Below are 23,086 nucleotides of genomic sequence, written 5' to 3' on the forward strand. Positions count from 1 at the left end.
TCCTCTAAATTAGGTAACATTTGAAATTTATCTGTGGTATCCTATCTGCATAGTACCTCTGCATAACAATCATATTTAGGTTGAGTCTTATTTCCAAACTTACTTGCCTCTAATGCTCAAAGTGTAAGTTCATTGTTACTTACACTTAGGGTTACTGTATTTTTCACTTTGAGTCCTCGTCCTGATTCACACTTGACTTCCTGTTGGTTTTATCTTGGAAATACGTCCTATGAACAATAAATTGTATCTTCATCCATATAGGGTAATTATCCCTACTGTAGAAATTTGATTTTTGGTAGACAACTCCTGAATGTTGAGATCTTAATGCTATGAATGATTCTCTAACACAAGAACTTCAGCCACTGTGATTGGCACAAAATGAAACCTATCTTGAAGCATAAAACATTTCTGAAATCCATTAAATCACATCAAGTTGCTAATAAATTTTTAAGGCTGGCATTGAGAAAGGGTTCCTAGATATAGCTCTGTACTAACTTCTTCAACTTTTCCATCATAAAAATGAGACATTGAGGTTGTAATGTTAAAGACTGACTATAATATTATCAGTTCCTATTGTAATCCAAGGTCATGAACTCAAAATCAAATTAAAGTCATGGCACACACTATTACCTTTGAGATAGAAGATTCATTATAACCAAGAGGTCAGAATAGACTTCTTACAAAATCTAGATCTATTTTAAAATACTAATACTCTCTTAAGTATAGGGTTCATTCACTGGATATTTTTTGTTATTTCTATTACATAATGAAGAATTATAATGGCATTTTCCTAATTTTGCCTAAAATTGAAAAATGATTGTTGTGAATTTCAATTTCCCCTATTATTTTTCTCTTTACCATGAATAATTAAAAGTTGGCTAAGAGGTAGTGTGCCCTACATATATTTAACGTTCACCTACTGCTGATGATTAAGAAAATGATGAATTAAAGATTTTCAGAGAAATCAGACAGGCAGTAACTAATAAGTAACAGTTAAAAGCATGGGCTAAGACTATCATCGAGCCATGGGCTTCTTCTGACTTGGGTACTAACTAAGTGTGTGGCCCTGTCATTTCACTACAAAAAACCTGTTTCCTTTCCTATACATGGAGATGGTCCCTATCTCATCACACTACTCTGAAGGTTAAATGAAATAATGCCTGTAATGAGAATACAATAAATGCTAACTCTTAAACACCTACAACAGTACATTAAAATAAATATTTTCAAGGGCAGAAGTTTATATACTAAGAATATTTTTACTATTCCATTGTTATTATAAAATATTAACTCTAATTATATGAGGCATTAAGTATGGGTCATTTGTGGCTTTCTGATACTAAGGTTGTCCCTTCCAAAGCTATACATTTCTTGTGCAAAGTCTGTTTTATTTTCAAAGGTCATACTAGAGTCAGGATAAGTTATAAAGAAGACAGGGCATATTATGCACATAAGGTCTAACACAATTTTTGTCTTTCCTAAGAGCAAAAACTTATATATATAACACATTTTGTTTGAAATGTACTGAGGTTAAAAAAAATCACTTAGTTTTTATTTGTTATTCCATAAATAGGAATTATTAGCCTCTGCTAATTGCTGAATATCTATAAACACTTTCAGCATCAGTTTCTACTTGGTGTTTTTGTGATTTAGTAAGAACATTAATGCTGTATTAGTAATGGCAAAATGGGCAAGAGTAGCTCAGCATTCAATAAAACAGTCTTTTACTGCTTGTACCAACTACTCCAAGTTAACCTCATCTTAAATTGCCATAGGCAAACAAGTACAAAAAACTTAAAATGAAAAAAAAAAAAACCCCACAAACCTAGCATATAAACCCTGGCACAACACTTCCCTCTCTCAAGTGAATAAAACCTTTTAACCATTAAAGGAAACTTTTTTTGGAGATTACCTTTGAATTGTGCCAATGGATGTAGACTACCAGTTGAGTAAATAACAATAATTGCAATGTTCAGGGGGAAAAAATTGCCTACTCACTTCAAAGCTCTGATAAATCCTCAAAAGTCCTATTTTCTGGTTGCTGTAAAGGAGAAACCATTTCTGCAGGAGCAGAAATGGAGGTGATAAAGGAAGTCTTGAGCTATCTTTACATTAGTACTTATTTAATAAGACTGACCACTTGGAATAATAATGTTCCTGTTTGAGTTCTGAAAAAGCTGGCCCATTTTATGAGCCTATTGACAACTTTCTTGATTAATGTACTTTACTTACCAAGTATATACAGCCCTTACCCATGAATAGGAAATATTTTACATTTCCATACAAATATTAACTCATTCAATCAACAGAGGGGACCTATGTGGTGGACACTGTATTATCTCAGTCCCACAGATGTGCAAACTGAGGAGTATAGATCTAACTTGCCCGAGGCCACCAGCTAATCAGTGGCAGAGCTGCGATGTGAACCCAAGTAATCTGACTCTAGAGATTGGTTTCTTAATCCTTACACCTTCCTTGAAGATATTCTTAAGAGAACACAGCAGCCATTTCTCATTGAGGCAAATAGGACCCATTGTAAGAATAGAACAAAAGCTCCTGGCAGTGCATCCATTGTGAGTAAGGCAAACCTAATACAACTGCTGGAAACATTCTGGAGTCTTAGAGCAATTTTTTTTTTCATGTAAAAGTCTTCATAAACACAGATTATTACTGCCTTCTAAGGAACAACACTTTCTTGCATATTTATTAGACTACATCACCAGGCATACCAGCTCTAGACTATGTTTCCAATGACTAGTTTCTTAGCTTTTTATTTGTGGTAGGACTAATGAATGAGGTTATTTTCTTCGGTGTAATAATGGTTTCTGTTGTTCTTAGAAAAACAATGTGTATGTTAGGCATGGATGATTTAGAATGATAACTTTTCAAATTACTTGTCTTGAATATATTCCCAAAAGACTGCCCGTTCTTTCCTAACTGATCTCCAGTTATTTCATAATAATAACTTCAGTATATTTCATAATAAGAGGTATGTAACCTGAGGAGGTAGGTCAGAAAAAATACATTGAATTTCCACTGTAGATGGGACAAGACAATATGCTTAAGAAGTGGCATCTCCATTCAGCACAAAGATTGTGACTATATCTGTCTTTGGATATCTAATTTCTAATATAATGACTGGCATTGAAGAGATGTTCGATAAAGCTTAGCAAATTCAGATTCAGGTATGATTTTGTTCTATCTCCATTGACAGGTACAACACACAGAGTTCAATAGAACCTCCAAATTTATACACAGAGTTCCAAACTTGCAGGCATTTAAAAAAAATCCCCTAGCCATATAAAAAGATTCTGCTTCTTTTTTAGAAAATCTTAATTTTTATTGATATAATTGACATAACACATTAGTTCCAGGTGCACAACGTGATTTAATATTTGTGTACACTGCAAAATAATTACAAGGATCACCATGTAATTCAAAATGTTTTTGGATGGGATGATAAATTCTAAGATTTAGTCTCTTAGCAGTTTTTAAATAGGTAATACAGTATTGTAAACTATAGTCACCTGCTGTACTTAACGTCCCAATGACTGAATTATGCTATAACTGGAAGGGTGTGCATTTTGACACCCTTCACCCATTTGGTCCACCTCCAACACAATCTGTTCTCTAGAAGTTTGATACTCTGGGGTTATTTTTGTTTTGATTTCTTTTGTTTATATTCCACATATAAGAGATATCATATAGTATTTGTCTTTCTACACCTGACTTATTTAACATAATGCCCTCTAGGTCCATCCATGTTGCTGCAGATGGCAAGAATTCCTTCTTTTCTCTGCCTGGAAATATTCCACTTTATATATATAGTGGAATATATATACATATACATATATATGTAACAGATTTTCTCTTTTTTAAAGTTTTTATTTTAATTCAAATTAACATAGTGTTGCATTAGTTTCAGAGGTACAATATACTGACTTAGTCAGCAATTCTATATATCAACTGGTGCTCATTACAACATGTGCACTCCTTAATCCCCATCACATATTTCACCCATCCCCCAGCTTACCACCCCTCTGGTAACCATCAATTTGTTCTCTAAATATAATTAAGAGTCTGTTTCTTGGTTTGTCTCTCTCTCTCGTTTTTTTTTCCCCCTTTGCTCATTTGTTTTGTATCTTAAATTCCACATGATCTAATATATTGTTGAGAACTTTGGTGTCCGTGTTCATCAGGGATATTGGCCTATAGTTCTCTTTTACTGCCATCTTGTTTTGGTATCAGGGTAAATGCTGGTCTCGTAGAACGAATTTGGAAGTTTCCTTTTCTATGTTTTGGGAACAGAATAGGTATTAACTCTTCTTTACATGTTTGCTGGAATTCACCCATGAAGCCAATCTGCCAGGAAAAAAAAAACAAGTTGGCACCTAAGAGGTAGAGTAAGTCATAGGGAGAGTATGAAGATGGTGCTGGCCAGTTTTCATCCCCAGAAAGTATTCCAGTGGACTTTTAAATGTGTATGTTAAATGAGAGGCCTGCCCCTCAGGCCAACACTTTAATTTCACTTAAAGTCTGAGCATGATCTGCTGCCTCTGAGCAGGGCCCTGGGGCAGATGAGTCCAAGTACACAAGCCCTTTAAGAGATATTTCCCAATTTATCACAGCTTTGTAGGTCTTATGAACAATAGTTCCATTGCTTTTCAAAGCTCGATCTTCTGGCAGTTTGTCTCTTAAAAGACAAACTTAAAAGTTTGAATCTTAAAAATTATTGTGTCCAACATGAGGTTCCAAACCTTTGCTCCTCAGGAAAAAGCTCCAAGGCTTTGAGTACTCTCCCAATCATGGGTTGCTGGACCAGGGCTGCGGTTTATAGTGAGATTGTGTCCCTGTCTCTCCTACCCATTTTATGTGTAGGGGTTGCTCAGCCAGCCTTAAAGTTTTGTTTAAAAAAACTGTTCCATAAAAAAATAAGACAAACGGAGAGGGAGGCAAACCATAAGAGACTCTCGACTATAGGAAACAAACTGAGGGCTGCTCGAGGGGAGGTGAATGGGGTAAGAGAATAACTGGGTGATGGGCATTAAGGAGGGCACTTGAAGTAATGAACACTGGGTTTTGTATGCAACTGATAAATCACTAAATTCTACCTCTGAAACTAATAATACAGGATATGTTAATTAAATTGAACTTAAATAAAAAATTTTACAAAAGAAACTGTACCATATATAGCTATAGACTTTGTGTGTCCATGGAAGGATCTTCCTATGTTGCCACCTTGATCCAGAACCCCTGAAGAAAGAGTTCACTTTTGAACCCACTGCAGTTGGGTATATCCATAGTCATTTTGACCAAGAATTGTGGTCATATTTGTTGTTTCAGGGCTGCTTATATAATTGCTAGTGCATACCCCTCCAGAATTGTCTTTCCTTCTACCATGATAACCAACAACATACCAGACCATGTCTGCACATCACTCTTAGTTATAGAAAGAGGTCAACCCAGAATGGACACTTTGAGGTCACCTATGATGAGGATATAGCCTGAGTAGGATATAAATCCTTGTTGTTTTAAATTACTGATATTTGAAGCTTTGTTTTTTTCCTTTTTAGCCTCGTCTAATACAGAGACCATCCCATCAGATCATGAGCGGGAAAGTCTCCTGGGCAGACTATGTCTTACTCATATATGTATCCCAGGGTTTAGTATAGACCCTGAGACATAGCAGATATTCAATATTATTATTTTTTAAAGATTTTATTTATTTATTCATGAGAGACACAGAGAGGCAGAGACACAGGCAGAGGAAGAAGCAGGCTCCCTGGAGGGAGCCCGATGCGAGACTCGATCCTGGGTCTCCAGGATCGTGCCCTGGGCTGAAGGCAGGCACTAAGCTGCTGAGCCACCTGGGCTTCCCTCAATATTATTTTAATAACTGAAAAAAATACCTTTAATCCTTTATCCAGACAGCATTAAAATGAGGTCCAATACCTAAAATTTTAGGGAACAGTTCTTTATAATCCATAGAAATTGAGTCTAATGCTTATCTTAGACACCTGATCAAGAGGAGTTATTATATGAGTACCTAAAACAGAGTCAATGACTTGCAATTATAAATTTTGTATAGACCATCCATTAAGCAAATACAACGGTTGGCAATTGAAAGTCGTAGAGAAAAGGTTAAGTGATTTCAGTGCATTTCGAGGCTCCAGAGATTCTCACTTTAATATTGGTGCAATGGTTATAACTCTGCATGCCTAGGTCTTGTTCAAGACGTCTTTGCTTCATCAGATACATAAGACATTTTGCCTTGTTTTCGTCTTAGTATAAAAGTTCCTCCCTGTGGATGTACCGTACAACAGATGGATCTTGATGAATGGTATTGTTTCCCCTGTGAAAGCTGCCAATTCCTCACATAATACCTTGTAAAAACTACTACCATCATTTTATCTGGCTTCTAACTACAGATATGTCTTCACTTTTATTAGTGGACCTAGTTCTTTAGCCCTTGTAATTATACATGGATGATTATACATGTGCATGGTGTTAAACATCCACAGTAATTCTAAGAATATCAACTATGCAGTCATAACATTTGAAGAACAAATGATAGTCATGTCAGTATTAGTCAGAACTTCCTGAGAAAATATTCCAGAAGATATATTTACATTGTAATGGTTACACGGCACCTAGAATTGTTACACTTCTTATGAAACAATATATTTAATTGGAAATAGTATAAACTTTGGAATTAGATTTATGTTTGACCTTTGTCAGTTACTAATTATGTAGCTTTAAGACAGTTAATTTCTTTGGGCCTCTTTTTCTGATCTGTACTAAGGAATAATAAGCTTTACAATGCCAGTGGGTAATTATTAGAAATATTTTGTTTAGATGATATATAGCACAGTACCTGGCAAAAGTTGTCACTCATCAAAAGACTTATTATCAATGTGGTTGCTATCTTATACCTTCTATCCTTTTTTAAATACTTTTGCAAATAAAATACCCAAGTATGTTAGGACATAGGAGGTCCGCCTTTTGTTCTATTCAGGACTTTGATTGAATGAGGTCCACTCACATTATGGAGGAAAATCTGCTCTACTCAAAGTTTACCAATTTAAATGCAAATCACACCAAAAGAAAAAACACCCTCACAGAAATATCTAGAATAACGTTTAGTCAAATATCTGGGCATTATGACCAAGACAAATTGATATAGAAGATTAACCATCATACCAATGAATTCCTTCCCCTTGTCTTTGACTTTCTGAACATACAATCCCCATACTTTACCACCTTGTGAATAAACAAGATTATTTGATGATTAAACAACAGCTATAATACTTGTTGAACTGCTCTCTAGTGGAACTTGAATGAGACTCTCCAAGGATGACCTTTCCTCTTATAAAACCTATTAAGAGGTAGCAGACATCTGCATTTTGAACAGGGATTAGTCTATTTTCATGATTGGTTTACACAGCTCCTATTTTTACTAGAGAAAAAAAAGAAGGTAAATGCTATGGAGAATCTGGTATTCCCATTTCAAAGCAAACGGTATGTGAAATCATCAGCAAGACTCAACAAGATTGCCATGTATCTCATAAGCATTGGACAGCATCACTAGGACCCTAATCCTCATTTTAGCAGAACTCACCCAGGAGCACTTTGGAAGAGCACAGCATGCTCTGTTAGCATTCACCATGAGACAAAGTTGGTATACATTTGCGAGGATGAAGCTGAAAGAACCACAGTAAAGAAGAAATCAAAGAATGAGATTAGGTTTATAAGGCCTGTGGGATCTTGACCACATCATCGCACAGCAACCATGAGTGGCTACGCTGGAGGAAAATGGTTAATTAAAAATGACCTGACCCTTCCTGACAGTGTCTTCATCTTTCTATAAACAGTAAATTCAGAAAGGCTGAACCCTTAGTGAGAGGTTACTGGTACTACCAAAAATAATTCTACCCTAGATTTTTTTTTTTAGTCCACTTATAAGAACACTTTCATGTTAAGAAACCTTTGGTATCATATAGCAACATGATACAGTTTCACTGAATAGGGTCTCGTATTTAACCACTACGTAGGTGAAATGTCAATTTGCCAAATTTAACATTAACAGCTTTTATCCTAAACCTGTTCCTAAGGAATTCCCTTACAGCTCCTAGAAGAAATCTTCAAAGTTAAAATGTGGAGGCAGATAGTTCACATCTATGTTATATATATATATGCAAGGGTGCTCCCAACAAGTTGATTTCATTTGTGAAATTTAATCTCAAACAGTGGTTGACTGTCTGCCAGACATTTGCCTTCAGTAATCTCACGAATCGATCATATGTTGTAATTGAAGTTGGAGGTTGAGATTTCTAATCATGATACCTGTTTAAATTTTTCTGTCAGCCAAAGTGTCTGTGGAGAATATTCAATTTTATTTCTTTCAAGATAGCATAAAAGCATCTCAGTATATGAATCCTAGAAACAGTCTGACCACATCAACTCTCCCCACAATTATTCCAACAGCCCTTTCAAGAATAGGTTATTTTAAAGTTGCAAAGTAGAGATTGTATTCAATTATCTTCAAACATCCTTTGAACATGAATTTACACTGTCTGGTATTACCAAGTCTGTCTCTCACTCCTATTCTCTTTGCAGTCCTGTTAAAAGAAAACCAGGTGCTATGAGGTGAAGGTAAAATATGTTTGTCACCAGAAGAGAATAAACAATAAAGGTAAAGTAGTCAACAGTAAACAGACCTCAACAGAATAGCCCTTTATTGACTTTGGGCTAATCCTACCATAAATCATGGAAAGCCAACATTGCTACTTAATATAGAAGCAAAACCCAGTAACACAAAACCACAAGAGCTGAGGGTACTTTCAACAGCTAAATAACTCTGATCTTGAAAAAGTTCAGTATTAAACATTATGAGAAACGGAATTCCCTAGTTTAGTATGAATAATAAAAATTCTTGTTTCTTTGTTCTAATTTGGTAATTTTAGTTTTATATCTTTTCAAATGAATGATTTCTAATATAAATGATTTTTGAAAGTGTTCTATAAGCTTAAAGCAGTATTAAATGTGTACAATTAGGTTCCAATATTCTTATTTGAAGGTCACAATTTTAAGGTATTTTTTCATTTAATTAGTTATTACTATGGCCCCCCGCACAAAATTCTTCTTTACCTCTCTTCTAACTCATATTTTGTTACTGGTAGAAAACTTTAAAATCACTTAATTGTCTAATCCAAAAAGCTTTGTTTTCTTATGATGGTATACCATCAACTATGAGTCAGTTGTGCCTTGACATCATGAACATCATATTTTGATCGTGCTTAGTCATTATATATTAAGGAGACAAACTGAGTAAATGGGCGTTGAGTGGCATCAAAATCTGCTCTCTTTGAGTTTTAGGAGGGCTATGGACCATGCAATACTAAACTGCCAACATACTCCTATGACACTCGTACAAATCTCTGCTCTGCCAATTTTTTAAGAAGATTTTATTTATTCATGAGAGACACAGAGAGAGACACAGGCAGAGGGCTCCATCCAGGGAGCCCGATGTGGGACTCGATCTCAGATCCCAGGATCATGCTCAACCACTGAGCCACCCAGGGGCCCTGTTCTACCAATTCTGTACATGACAGTGATTTTGTCTATGAGCTCCTGGACAGCAAAGGGCCACGATTTTTTAAAATTTGCCTCGCCCAAGCCTCCCACAATATCAAGCACATGGCTACATCTTGGACATTCAATTTATCTTTACAGAGTGAATAAACAAATAAATAGACCAGTTCCCCTTAAATGGAGTTTAATTCTCCTGCTCTTGTTTTATTTTAAGATTTATTTACTTATTTGAGAGAGAGAAGAGAGAGAGAGAGAGAGAGAGAGAGAGAGAGAGAACAAGATGGCAGAGGGGGAGAGAATCTGAAGCAGACTCCCTGCTGAGCGTGGAGCCTACATGGCTTGATCTCACTGACCCTAACCAAGAGTAGGAAGCTTAAAGGACTGCACCAATCAGGTGCCCCTATTCTTATTTTAAAAATGTTTCCTTTTTTTAAAAAAAGATTTTATTTATTTATTCATGAGCGACACAGAGAGAGAGACACACACAGAGACACAGGCAGAGGGAGAAGCAGGCTCCATGCAGGGAGCTTGACACGGGACTCGATTCTGGGTCTCCAGGATCACGCCCTGGAGTGAAGGCAGCACTAAACTGCTGAGCCACCCAGGTATCCCTAAAAACGTTTCTTATAGTGCATTCTACTTTAAAGATTTTATGTATTCATGAGGGACACAGAGAGAGAGGCAGAGACATAGGCAGAGAGAGAAGCAGGCAGGGAGCCCGATGTGGGACTCGATCCATGGATCCAGGATCACGCCTTGAGCCAAAGGCAGACCCTCAACTGCTAAGCCACCCAGGCGTGTCTCTGCAATATTTTCAATGTGTTACCAATGGCAACATCCAATGAGGAGGCAAGTTTTAAGATTATGAAAGTAAATCATATTCAACTACTGGATTGTGAACTTCTAATATTTCTTATAAATGTCATGTTTGGAAAGGAGTTTAAAGTCCACATTATCTGGTAGGTTCTGTGTGTTTGTTGTATCAGTTGACAGCCCTGGCTCCCTGGGAACTCTCTTTCTGAATTTTCTCAAACTCTAGGTTCTGCTGGTTTTCCAATTGCTCTGTCCACACTTCATGTCGTTAGCCAGCAGCTTCTTCTACATTACCTGCTAAAATGTCTTAGATCTTCTTCTCTTTCAACACATTCCTTCTGAGACAGCCTTCTTAATCATTTCCTCATCATCTAGAGGGTAACTATTCTCAAACTTCTGTCTTCATCTCTAGGGCTGTATATTAAACTGTCCATTCAATATCTCCAACTCAGTGTGCCCATATCAATTAATATCACCATACAGGTCAGGCCAAAAATAGAAATCTTTCTGAGATTTTCCCTTTCACTAAATTCATATGTTTAACTAATACCAAACCCTATTGATTCTACTTCTTAGGTAATGACAGCCCCATTATGTCACTTTCCTATCTTAGTTCAGGCCTTTTTTCTCATATACCTCTCAATTCCTTGCAGGTGACACATTGCAGACAATTATATTTTCTGAAGTATAAACCAGACCTTTCACCTCTCCTCCTTAAGGTTCTTCAGTGGTTTATTATTTCCTAGAGAATAACATCCAAGTCTTTTAGTATGGCATTTTAAAGGGCATCATGATAGAAACTCAGCCAGCCATGGTTCCCCTCACACATAGGGTTACCCCATGAATGGATTTCTCTTCCATGAGCAAAGACACCATCTTCTGTACCTCCATGCTTTTGTTTGCATAAGCTGTTGTCTGTTATGGTAAAGTGAACTAGCCAACTCTGAATTTCTGCACATCCTTTAACTCACAAATTGAAGACTTCCAGAAATGGGGAATTTACTATTTCCCAAGGTAGCCCACTTAACACCACCTAGAGCTGACACCACAGGAGGTATTCCTTGTGGTCACACAGAACAAGTCAAATTTTTTTCTTCCATATGAAAGAAAGATGGTGATGATCTTCATATGAAAGAACGATGAAAGATCTTCAAATGAGTTAAAACATGTTACTCCTAGTGCTTCTATTCTGAGATAAATATCCACAAAGTCCTTTTATAAGCCTTCTTTTCCCACCAAAAGTTGGCATCGACAGAGTGAAGCTTGACTCTGCCCTTTGTATTACGCACACCTCACAGCAAGAGACAGACTGCACAGCAGAGAGCTAGGGTCCACTCTCATCATGGAGTTAGAAATTAGGCCCCAGCTTTGTTTCCCTATACAATTGCAGTGCCATTCATAAAGCATTTGGAATTCTGGGTTTGTGGGAAAATTCCTTTTTATTTTTCAGTGGTACTTTCATCCCATTGTCCAAAGTAAGAAAATGAAATTGGACCTGAACTCATTGATGAAGAGTAGCAGAAAGAGCCATGGGGAATGTATACAGGGGAGGCTATCTATAGTTTTTCCCAGGAACATCACCCACCACAGGAAAAGGAGAAGGCATAGACCCCCCACTAGGTAGGATCCCTTGAATTTTCAATTATCCTCTCTACGTCCTACGAGGTACTGTTCTTTTGTTAAGGCACTCCAGATGACCAAAAACAGAGGACAGTGTTGCCTCTCCCAAAAATAGTTACCTCTGAACAAATATCAAGTTCTGCAGTTTAAAAAATAATAATGAATCTCTGACAGAATTTTAATCCTCAGCCCTCAGATAAGAGAGAAGGATGTTGTTCTCACCACTTAATTCACAGGACATAAGCAAGAGCCTAAAGATGTACCTCATAGTTGCTAATGAAGTCCTATCATGCCCAAACTAGATCCTATTACAAAATGTGAACATTGAAAATCAATTATAAGATGATAATCACGATACTCAGAGTAATACCTACAAATAAACACCTGGCTCAAAACCTACAGAAACATTTAAATCTTTTTTTTAAAGATTTTATTTATTTATTCATGAGAGACACAGAGAGAGAGAGAGAGAGAGGCAGAGACACAGGCAGAGGGAGAAGCAGGCTCCATGCAGGGAGCCCGATGTGGGACTTGATCCCAGGACTCCAGGATCACGCCCTGGGCCAAAGGTGGCGCTAAACCGCTGAGCCACCGGGGCTGCCCTAGAAACATTTAAATTTTAAAGGAACTTCATAGGAGTTATATGTTGCCCATTTTTCATTTTAATTGTAAAATTATAGGCCAGTTTTGGAAATAGAGCCCTGATAATATATTTTTTAAGTCTTTGCTTTGATTTCTAGTAACTCTCTAAAGAAATACCAAGGGAGACACTCCTGGTCCTATTAAATTATTAATTAAGTAAGCAGCTCTCAAACTTAAAATACCAGGTTTAAGTGTTACTTTTACTAATGCTACTACGTGGACACCCAACTTGTTCTACCTACCTATGGATTCATTATCTAATTGAGAGGAAAAAAAAAAACCCTTCCATATATTAATCCATTTCTGTCCATATTTCTTTTTTAAAAGTTGATGTTATCAAAGTAATTATATGGTGCCTAAAATATTTTCCAAACATTTGAGATTTTACATCTTTTTTTAAAAGATTTATTTATTTATGATAGAGAGAGAGAGAGAGAGAAAGGCAGAGACACAGGAGGAGAGAGAAGCAGGCTCCATGCCATGAGCCCGACGTGGGACTCGATCCCGGGACTCCAGGATCGTGCCCTGGGCCAAAAGCAGGCACTAAACCCCTAAGCCACCCAGGGATCCCTGAGATTTTAAATCTTTTGTAATATCAACGTCACTCAATATCTGCACTTGTTGCTCTAGTAAAAACTTTTTACCTAGTCTTCTTAATAAATACCAAGTTCAAGACGTTCTACTAGATTTACTTTTCCATAAGTTAAAGGACCTAGACATAGTGGATATTAATGCAATACATAAAATATACTCTTCCCACAGTTGTCTCCATCTCACCTACTGGCAACCTCATCATTCTACGTGCTCAGGACAAAAATTTAGGTCAGTCGTGATACACCTCCTGCTACCCTTCCAATCCTAAATTCAACCAGTTGCCCTGTTCACTCCACTCCAGCCACCAGCATCATTGCTGCCTCTTGAATGTGATATTCCCACAACAGCTCCCAGAGCAGTCCTTTCTTCCCTTCCCTTTACCTGGAGAGCCTGTCCCCTCGGTAGCTATGTGCCTCATCCCTCATCTCCTGCAAGACCTGAATCAAACACGCAAGCTCCTTTGCTCAGCGCTCTCCATCTCCCTCCTGCTTTCCTTTCTTCCACAACACCTGTCACCATCTACCATACCGTCTGCTTCATCTACTTACTTTTTCTCTCCCCTTGTGTTATAGGTAGAATTCCAGAGACTTCTGTCCTCTTGTTATTGAAATAAACACTAATCTAAACACTGTTGTGAAGAGACTTTGCAAGGTCATTAAAGTTGCACAACAGCTGACCTTAACATAGGACGGTCCTCTGGGTTATCTGGGTGGAGCCAATGTACGACCCGGCCCTTAGAAGCAGAAGGGTTAAGGCATGAAAGATTTGAGGTGTGGGAAAGACTCCATGTGTGCCATGGCTGGTTTGAAAATGAGTGAGTGTGACCAGAAGAGCAGACGTTTCCACGGAGGTGAGAGAGGCTCTCTGATGGTAGCTACCAGAACAGAAACCTCAGAAATGAGGCTTCTGACAGAAATGGAATTGTCAACATCCTGAAGGAGCTTGGAGGCAGATTCTCCCCCACAGCCTTGCTGTGGAAAGATGACACACACCTCATGTCTTCAGCCTCGTGAAACCCAGACCCAAGAAACCACTGAGCCAAGCTGTGCCAGCCTTACCTACAGAGAATGACGGACTGTCATGGTAAATCCGGGAATCTGTGAAGGAAGCAAGAGAAAGCTCCTACATGCTGTTAGTATATCTGCTCTATGAGGGCAGGGATCCCCATCTGGGATTTTCTCCACATTGTGCTGCGGAACCTAGAATAGCACCTCATAACAACAGTTGATAAACACTTGTTGAATGAATGCCCACAGTATTGGCAGTCTTTCCTATAAAATCTAGATTTTATAAGATGATAAAAATTTTTTGACCCCAAAACCTTGAATAAAAAATATTTAAAATGTAAAAAGCGAATTGGTTTGAAAACTGTCTAATCAAGAGTTTGTATCTCTGCTAATTAGTGGCGGCGGCCGGCTACCACTCCCTAAGGTATTGGTGGTCAAAATGCATGTTGTAACATGTTGGCAGGTCATAAAATCAATTTATGAGGCTAAGATAGGTAAGAAGGAAGGAAATAAGACAAAAAACTTAGAACCTTAATTTTAGTGCGGGCTATAGGAGTGTGAGTGTGAGTGTGAGTGTGTGTGTACACTGGATCATACTGGAAGATCTATTTCCTACTGTAGGTGCCGTCAAAATAATTGGAAAACAAGGGCCCTAAAGGTCACCATACTCTGTGCTGTGGACCAGGATGCAATTTAGGGCCTGAGCAGAGGAGAGATGAAGACAAATGAACGGTGAATGTGTCTGTTAAGAAAGGGCTGATGAGGAAAGAACTACACTATTCAAGTCTGTGATTAAATTTGCAAGGCAAGAGAGAGCACTGTGTTTGAAGAATTCACACAAATCGCACCATTTTAAGGTGAGGAAGTGAATCTTTTCCCCCTTGCTCTGTGTGTGTGTGTGTTGCCTTGGGGCAGGAACAGTGCCCCTGGACAGTTTTCCAAGCACCCCCAGCCCCTCCCCACTAAAAAAACCAGAACAGTTACTGAGTCTTGGTTATAAAATCCAGCAACATCTGGAAGAAGAGGACTTGAGGCTTTAATCAGCAAAGAAAAAAAAAAAAATCAGCAAAGCATCCTAAGATGCTGTTTCTTTTCTCCCTTACAGGGAAAGGATTAAAACCCCAAGTACTTATCTATCTTCTGAGATTAGCCACTTATTAGTGTCACATAAATTTAGCTGGAAAGGAAGTCAGAAATGTCTTTGGCACGTGGAACCAAAAAATAAATCCTGGTTAGAGGAACTCGAAATTGAATCTAACTCAGTACCCTCATTTATTTTGCAGATGAGGAGGCTGAACTAAAGGCTTATACTACCCCATTATTATAACAACGTTACTTTTATATTTATCCATGATTCCAATATTTATTGTCAGTGGACTGCATGTGGATAACAAGAATAACGCAACTGTACACTATCCATTCCCCCCCTCAAGGGCATACTCCTGGTTGGCAGAGACCATACCATACATCTCTATACTCTCATTAGTGCCTGCTGTGGTTTGGGAAATTAAATAAGATAATACCTGCAATACACTTAGAATGCCTCATACTCTGGAAGGGCTAAGTAAATGCCTTCATCTATGCTTTTGTTGCTTTGACTGAAATAACAGCATTATTAGTATTACAGGATGTTTATGCCTGGGAAATTCTTAATATCTGTTGATTTTCTTTGCGTTATACGCCAAAATAAGATTATAATTGATGCACTTAAAATCCACATATATTTGAAGAGACATTAAAAAACTAGAGTTCTTACCTGCTTAAGGCACTTTAGTTAGTAAAGATGAAAGAATTCCAATTAGTTAAAAATTACTCAGAAAATATCTTAAGTATATGAAAAGTAAAAATAAAAAAAAAATAAAAAAAATAAAAAAAGTATATGAAAAGTAAATAGGCCTGGAATTTGTGATTCATAAAGAGATCTCTAATGAAAATACAAAAACTTACACACAATGAAGGTCACCTTTCTTTAGCTAAGAATCACACTTTTTTTTTTTTTTTTTTTTTTTAAGAATCACACTTAAGTAAGAGCTGCGCGACCGACCGTTGACGTTTAGAGCCCGTACCCTTGGCCATGGGCTGTGAATTCTAAAATCAAAATGTGACTTCCTTTCGGAGATGTTCCACAGAGAAAGAATAGCAAAACATTAAAAGAAATGAAACACAGTCTATTTTTTTTTCCTGAGGCTCCAACAATGTTATCAAAGATTTTTTTTCTCAAATTTTACAAGCTCTCCAGCACCTTCCCCCCCCCCCCCCCCCCGCTACTCCTGTATTATATAATTAGCATATAATTATGTGCTCTTTCACACTGGAAAGACTATTCTTTTATTAATGACTCTTTGAAAAGTTCTTTATTATTTATCTTTGAAAGTGAGTTTGAAATCAAAAGGCTCTCATGGCTTTTCCTTCCTTTCTTTTTAATTTAGGAGTTCTTAAAAGTAATACAATAGATATACAATAGATAATTACAGAGGTCACAGGCAGTCGTTAAGTTTCCACCTTTAAGGTAAGAAATAGGGTTCAGGAAACCAGTTATGCGTCCTCCTTTCTCTCCAGACTAAACATTTGGGGTAATGAAGAACATGTATGCAAAATATTGATGTTCCAACAAGGGTTGTCTGTTCTTTGCCTTTTCTCCCTTGTTGGGACGTACAGAAAATGGGTCAGAAGCAGCAGCTACCTGAATATAGTACAAAGACAGAAAAGGGGGATATAGTTCACATTTATAGTAGGAAGTACAATGTAAGCTCCAAATTAGTCTTAAATGAGAAATTCACCCAGCCCATGATCTGTAGTCAGTTCTGGAAAGTACCACCCCATCTCTGCTGAGGCTAAGCAAATCTCATTGCTGGTTTTGGCTGACTGCTCTTTTTTCCTAACATTCGGCTAACCAGAGCACTCCAGATTGAATATGGGCAATTAAAAGGAAGGGTGTACATTATTGCAAATTTTAATCATTTCTCCAGCCGTTTTGCTTGCAGTGATAATCCCACAAGACCAACATATCTTGTGTAAGAAACTCAAATGGCTTTTGGCTGCAAGCAGCTCTTGGGTTACTTTGTAACCTATGCATGCTTACCTTCTGGACTTTTCTCATTTGTGGCTGGGGCCTGCCAATCAGAGCTTCAGGGCTGCATGGCTCCCCACAGCCATGGCTAAGTCATTTAAGACCAGCAAATGAACAAGAAGGCCAATGAATCAAATAATGATCAGAATCCTTCTCAGTTACACAGCTGCCAGTTATCTATGCTATGGCAGGGACTACCTCTGCCCCACACTTGCACTGCGTGCAAAGTAATACTGTGCCAGAGCTATTTGAAAAATTTGTATCTCCTATACTTTTTGTACTATTTCCAGGGAAATAGGAGAACAGTAATAACCTGATGACTTGGAAACTTTTTTTTGAGGCTTCAGGGAAATTTACCCAAATTGTCTTGTAAGCCAAAAAACATTCAAAATTGCACATCATTTTGCCTAGCCATTCGGAATACCATGATAGCCCTTTAGCTGGAAATGTTTACATAGCTTCATGCTCACCAGAAATCGTTTTCTTGTGAAGAAAAACAAAAGATAATAATTTACTTTGATTGCTCTCAAAAATCCATCTTTCAGGATCAGTGTTTTACATATGATGATTTTTCCTTTTTATTTTTTTTTGGGGGGGGGGAGTTGGTGCCCAAACCAGGGAATAAATATTTTGCCTTTTTATTTTTTTTTTAATTAATTTTTATTGGTGTTCAATTTACCAACATACAGAAAAACACCCAGTGCTCATCCCGTCAAGTGTCCACCTCAGTGCCCGTCACCCATTCCCCTCCAACACCCGCCCTCCTCCCCCTCCACCACCCCTAGTTCGTTTCCCCGAGTTAGGAGTCTTTATGTTCTGTCTCCCTTCCTGATATTTCCCAACATTTCTTCTCCCTTCCTTTATATTCCCTTTCACTATTATTCATATTCCCCAAATGAATGAGAACATACACTGTTTGTCCTTCTCCGACTGACTTATTTCACTCAGCATAATACCCTCCAGTTCCATCCACGTTGAAGCAAATGGTGGGTATTTGTCGTTTCTAATTGCTGAGTAATATTCCATTGTATACATAAACCACATCTTCTTTATCCATTCATCTTTCGATGGACACCGAGGCTCCTTCCACAGTTTGGCTATTGTGGCCATTGCTGATAGAAACATCGGGGTGCAGGTGTCCCGACGTTTCATTGCATCTGAATCTTTGGGGTAAATCCCCAACAGTGCAATTGCTGGGTCGTAGGGCAGGTCTATTTTTAACTCTTTGAGGAACCTCCACACAGTTTTCCAGAGTGGCTGCACCAGTTCACATTCCCACCAACAGTGTAAGAGGGTTCCCTTTTCTCCTTTTTAAATGAAAATCAGAGACTTAAGAGTTGGAAGGAATCTTAGAAGTGATTTAAGAAACACCTCCAGTTGGGACGCCTGGGTGGCTCAGTGGTTGAGCGTCTGCCTTCAGCTCAGGGTGTGATCCCAGGGTCCTGGATCGAGTCCCACTTGGGGCTTCCTGCATGGAGCCTGTTTCTCTCTCTGCCTCTCTCTCTCTCTTTCCATCTTTTATGAATAAATAAAATCTTTAAAAAAAAAAAACAAACACCTCTAGTTGCATGAGTCCTCTACAGTATCTTCAGTGGGGCTCTTCTTCAGGGCAAGAGAGATGAAATAAAAATAGGAAGTACAACCCACTATATGTGGCCTAACACGTTATAACTAATAAAACACCCTGAAGGATCTAGATATAGTCTTCCTCACTCCCAAGTTCTCAGCCTCTCATACATCTTGTTTGATTACATGATGAAAACCGGTTAAATGTGAAGAATTACAGAGGCTGAACTTTGGACCGCTGAGAATATGGCACAGCAGGGAGTGAAGCGGCACTTCTCAATTTACTATGGGAATTTAGGTCACATGGTCTTGACCTTTTCATTTCAATGATCCAGAAAGTTAACGATAATTTTAAAGGTCTACCTAATATGAATGGAAGCATAGGAAACTTTCCTCACTATTACTTAAGAATAAGTTAAATTATCTAGTTTAAACTACAGGTGAAGAGAGTAGGTTCTGGAATGGGAGGGCTTGGTTTGAACCCTGGCTTCCCTGTTCATTAGCTGTATGACCTTGGGAAGTCACTGAAGGTTTTGAAACTTTGGTTTACTCATCTGTAAAAAGGAGATATTATTATCTTCCTCACTGGGCTGTTAAGAGGATTAAATGAGCTCATTCACATGAAGTACTTTGTTCGGTTTATGGCATATGTTTTAAGTATCCAATAAATGTTAGCTTCCTCATGTCCAGTGAAGTAATAAAAAAAAACAAAACAGTTTGGTCATAGAGTGCTACTTTTTTTTTTTTTAATTTGTCTCAGGATCTCAAATCTTCAGTGAAGTTCCATGAGTACTATTTTGGACTAAGAACTAATAGTGTTAGGCAGGAAATATTTTCAAGCTATGAATAACTTGTAAGGAAATTTTATATTGCCAGGATGTTTTTAACAAATCAATATGGTTTATATCATGTGCTAACTGACTGAATAATACAGTTATTCTAATTAACTGATCATGTACTACCTAGATTTTAGAAAAGTATGTCAACATTTAGCCAACAAATAGTCATGAATAATTTGACAAAATACAAAGATATTATTTATGCAATAGCATAAAATAGAAACTTAAGTTACTCCTGTTACTTAGTGACTTTTGTGTGTTACTTTAGTTCAGCCAATGAACTAAACATGTTATTCAACAGATTGAATTATTTGATGAGATTTAAAAATAATCCACTTGAATATGTCCAGATAAGGTCATTTTTTTAAACTGCTATAATTAAACAAAATGGTAAATTAACCAGTCTCTAGTTTTATGTTACTTTTTATAAAGCATCAATTTATAATTCTGTTCTAGTCCCTAATTATCCAATTAGTTTATTTTTTTAACTTTTTAAAAATTTAAATTCAATTTAGATCACACCCAGTTGTAATATAGCGTAACAACCAGTGCTCATCCCATCAGGTGCCCTCCTCAGTGCCCATGACCGAGTCACCCCATCCCCCCACCTACCTCCCCTTCTGCAACCCTTTGTTCGTTTCCCAGAGTTAGGAGTGTCTCATGGTTTGTCTCCCTCTCTAATTTTTCCCAATTATCCAATTCTAATCAATAGTCTGCTTTCCCCTCAAAGCAAATAGCAAAACAAGACAGAACTTTCACTTGCCGATTCTACAAAAAATTTAAATTCTTCTCGTCCAGAATATCCATGGAGCTAATTAGGAAATCAAAGAGTAAAGCTAACCATTTTCCACTTCTCTCCCATGCCCCTGAAGTCAATCATGGGACGCTGAAATATATCATTGTCTGAAGACTCTTCTTTTCATATTGACCCTGAGATTTACAAAGTCCTTTCAGCAACTCATTACTAAGTTAACCATTAGAAACCCATTTACTGACTCAGAAATCAGGGAGATTGAAATAATGACTTTCATAAAAATGAAAGACTCTTAGTTGGGAAATTGTATTGAGTCATATACAAAATAAATTCTCACCCCCCCCACCAGAATGTATTCAAGTTACCCTCCATGAGAAGAATAAGGGGTTGGAGTCAACTTCTCAGCATTTAACGTACATCCTTGGGGTGGGGGGGTTCACATTACTGGCAGTATCTCATGAAGGAAAGCACAACATTAATTTATTAAATAACAGGACAGCTGATGGCAATCCATAGAAGATGCTCTTCTGAGTAAAAGTAAAATGTGCTGTGAAAAAAAATGAATTAGGAAGAAAATGGGCAGCGGGGGCGGGGGGAGTGTAGTATGGAGAACAGTACTCTTCATTCTCCAACCGTCACTTCCTGACGCACATGCCCATACTAAGTTCAGAGACCTCCTGTTTTCCCAAGCAGGCCGTCCACTTACCCTGGTTGTTTTCACTTTATTTCCAGAGGAACAGCTCCATCCTTTCCGGTCTGGGAGAACTTTACACTCCTCTCCCTCAAGACATGGCTGCATATGGCACCACCATTTCTGTTCCACTATTGAAGCTACAGGAGATTTAAAAAAAAAAATCCATTCAGTGTTTTTCTATTTGAGCCCGTTAATTCCCTGGGTGCACACTGGAAGAGGAACAAAGGGCACCGATTTTTCCCACCACTGGGTAGACTGGGTTTGGAAGCATGCTTCTCTTTTTTGTCCAAAGGGGCTAAATCTTTCTAGATTTTCTGACTAAAAGGATTTTTATTTTATATTTTAGTGTATTGTTGTAAGGACACCCAACATGAGCTCTAGCCTCTTAACAAATAGTATTGTTAATTAGAGGCACATGTGGAAGGATTTTTCATGTGAACATACAGGCTTCATGAAAACTAACAGATTGGAAAGAAACTTATATAGACATATGCATGCACTGATTTACCTAAACATATAAAAAAATGAACCTATTACCAGTTTAGAGTCAATATTTTAGAATCAATGTAATGCTTCCCACAAGTAGGCTAAAATTAGGAGGATATTAGAGTTAATGTAATTTTTTTTTTTTTTACTGTGGGCAGTAACCACCATCACAAGGAATGAACCATGCTAATATGAGTCCTTAAATTATTATTTATGGTAACAGTAATTGAATAGACCCATACAGAGATGTATGTCCTATTGTAATTAGGTGAACCCTCCAATAAAGTAATTAATATTTTGATGGATCTCCATAAAAATCAATATTTCATGTGAATTCACTATACAACTACAAATTCTCTCATTTGTATGGTGCTTAATTTTTTACATTCTTAAGAACCATCCGTGTGTTTAGGTAACCATACTATTTAATCCACTATTTTCATCTCTCCTTTCCCAATTAATTTACATACACATGCCCTCCCCTGGCAAATCAGTATTTCATGGTATCAAGGAAAGAAGCACATGGACTTGTTGGAACCTCATTGTAATGCCTATTGTTACAAAACTGCATGAGGTCTTAGACCTCCTTCCAAAGGACTTTGGAAGGAGGTTTCAGAATGCAGCCCACCCCCACCCCCAACTAATCTCTCATCAACCACAGGATTATGGTATGGTCCCTTAAGCATTGACCACAGTCAACAACATGATAGTGGAATTCCAATTCTAACCCATCCTCAGCTACATGACCACCATGAGCAATGGAAGAAGTCATACCATCCACACAAGATGGAGCAGCTCTTGTGGTGCCTGCCACCTGCCCGGGGAAGCAGGAGCACTTGACCGTCTGTGACCGCTCTTCTATCTTGTTCTTATTACAGCATCTGTGGAGTGCCACCACCTCGCAAGTGCCCGTTTTGACATGATGAGCTGCACAAACAAAAAGATGAGATGAGACAACATAGAGAAAGCTTTGGGTTCTCCCCACCTCTTTAATTAGAAGTACATTAAATATAGCGCTATAAGGGATCCACCATGCGTGAAACTAGAAATACAATGATGCTGACTCCATGATGCAGATTTGATTTCTTTTCTAAATGTGCAAGGACCATTTCTGTCAGTAAATGCTTGGTGAAGCAAGAACAATTAGTGACCGGATGAGAATGAGCTGTTAGAACAGTGTGAAATAGAGAAACAATATGTGGTGCCATCAAAACCATACTTATTTGCATATGACTTTTTTGTCCAACATGTTAAAGAAAGGTGGCCCCCTTGACAAGGTGTCCAGCAATGGCGCCAAGAGCAGACCTAGTCTCCAAGACGTGGGCTGGGGGAGGGCTAAGGTTCTGTTGTTCTTTTAGGGGTGACTACAAAGGCCAGACAGGGAACCCCTTTTCAGGAAACAAGAAGGCA

At 37.9% G+C, this 23,086-nt stretch overlaps 1 protein-coding gene across 2 annotated transcripts in view; it reads right to left on the reverse strand.

The window, feature by feature from the left end:
- Nucleotides 1–23,086, reverse strand: part of TAFA2 (TAFA chemokine like family member 2) — a 444,638-nt gene that overhangs the window by 16,612 nt on the left and 404,940 nt on the right. For both annotated transcript variants that reach the window (XM_072742835.1, XM_072742836.1), the window contains exons 3-4: nucleotides 22,451–22,603; nucleotides 21,203–21,327 (exon numbers count right to left, since the gene is read on the reverse strand). In XM_072742835.1, coding sequence (XP_072598936.1) covers nucleotides 21,203–21,327; nucleotides 22,451–22,603 — 278 coding nt within the window. The remainder of the gene's footprint in view (nucleotides 1–21,202; nucleotides 21,328–22,450; nucleotides 22,604–23,086) is intronic.

This window comes from Vulpes vulpes, chromosome 16 (genome assembly GCF_048418805.1).
Source record: "Vulpes vulpes isolate BD-2025 chromosome 16, VulVul3, whole genome shotgun sequence".
Taxonomy (NCBI): Eukaryota; Metazoa; Chordata; class Mammalia; order Carnivora; family Canidae; genus Vulpes; species Vulpes vulpes.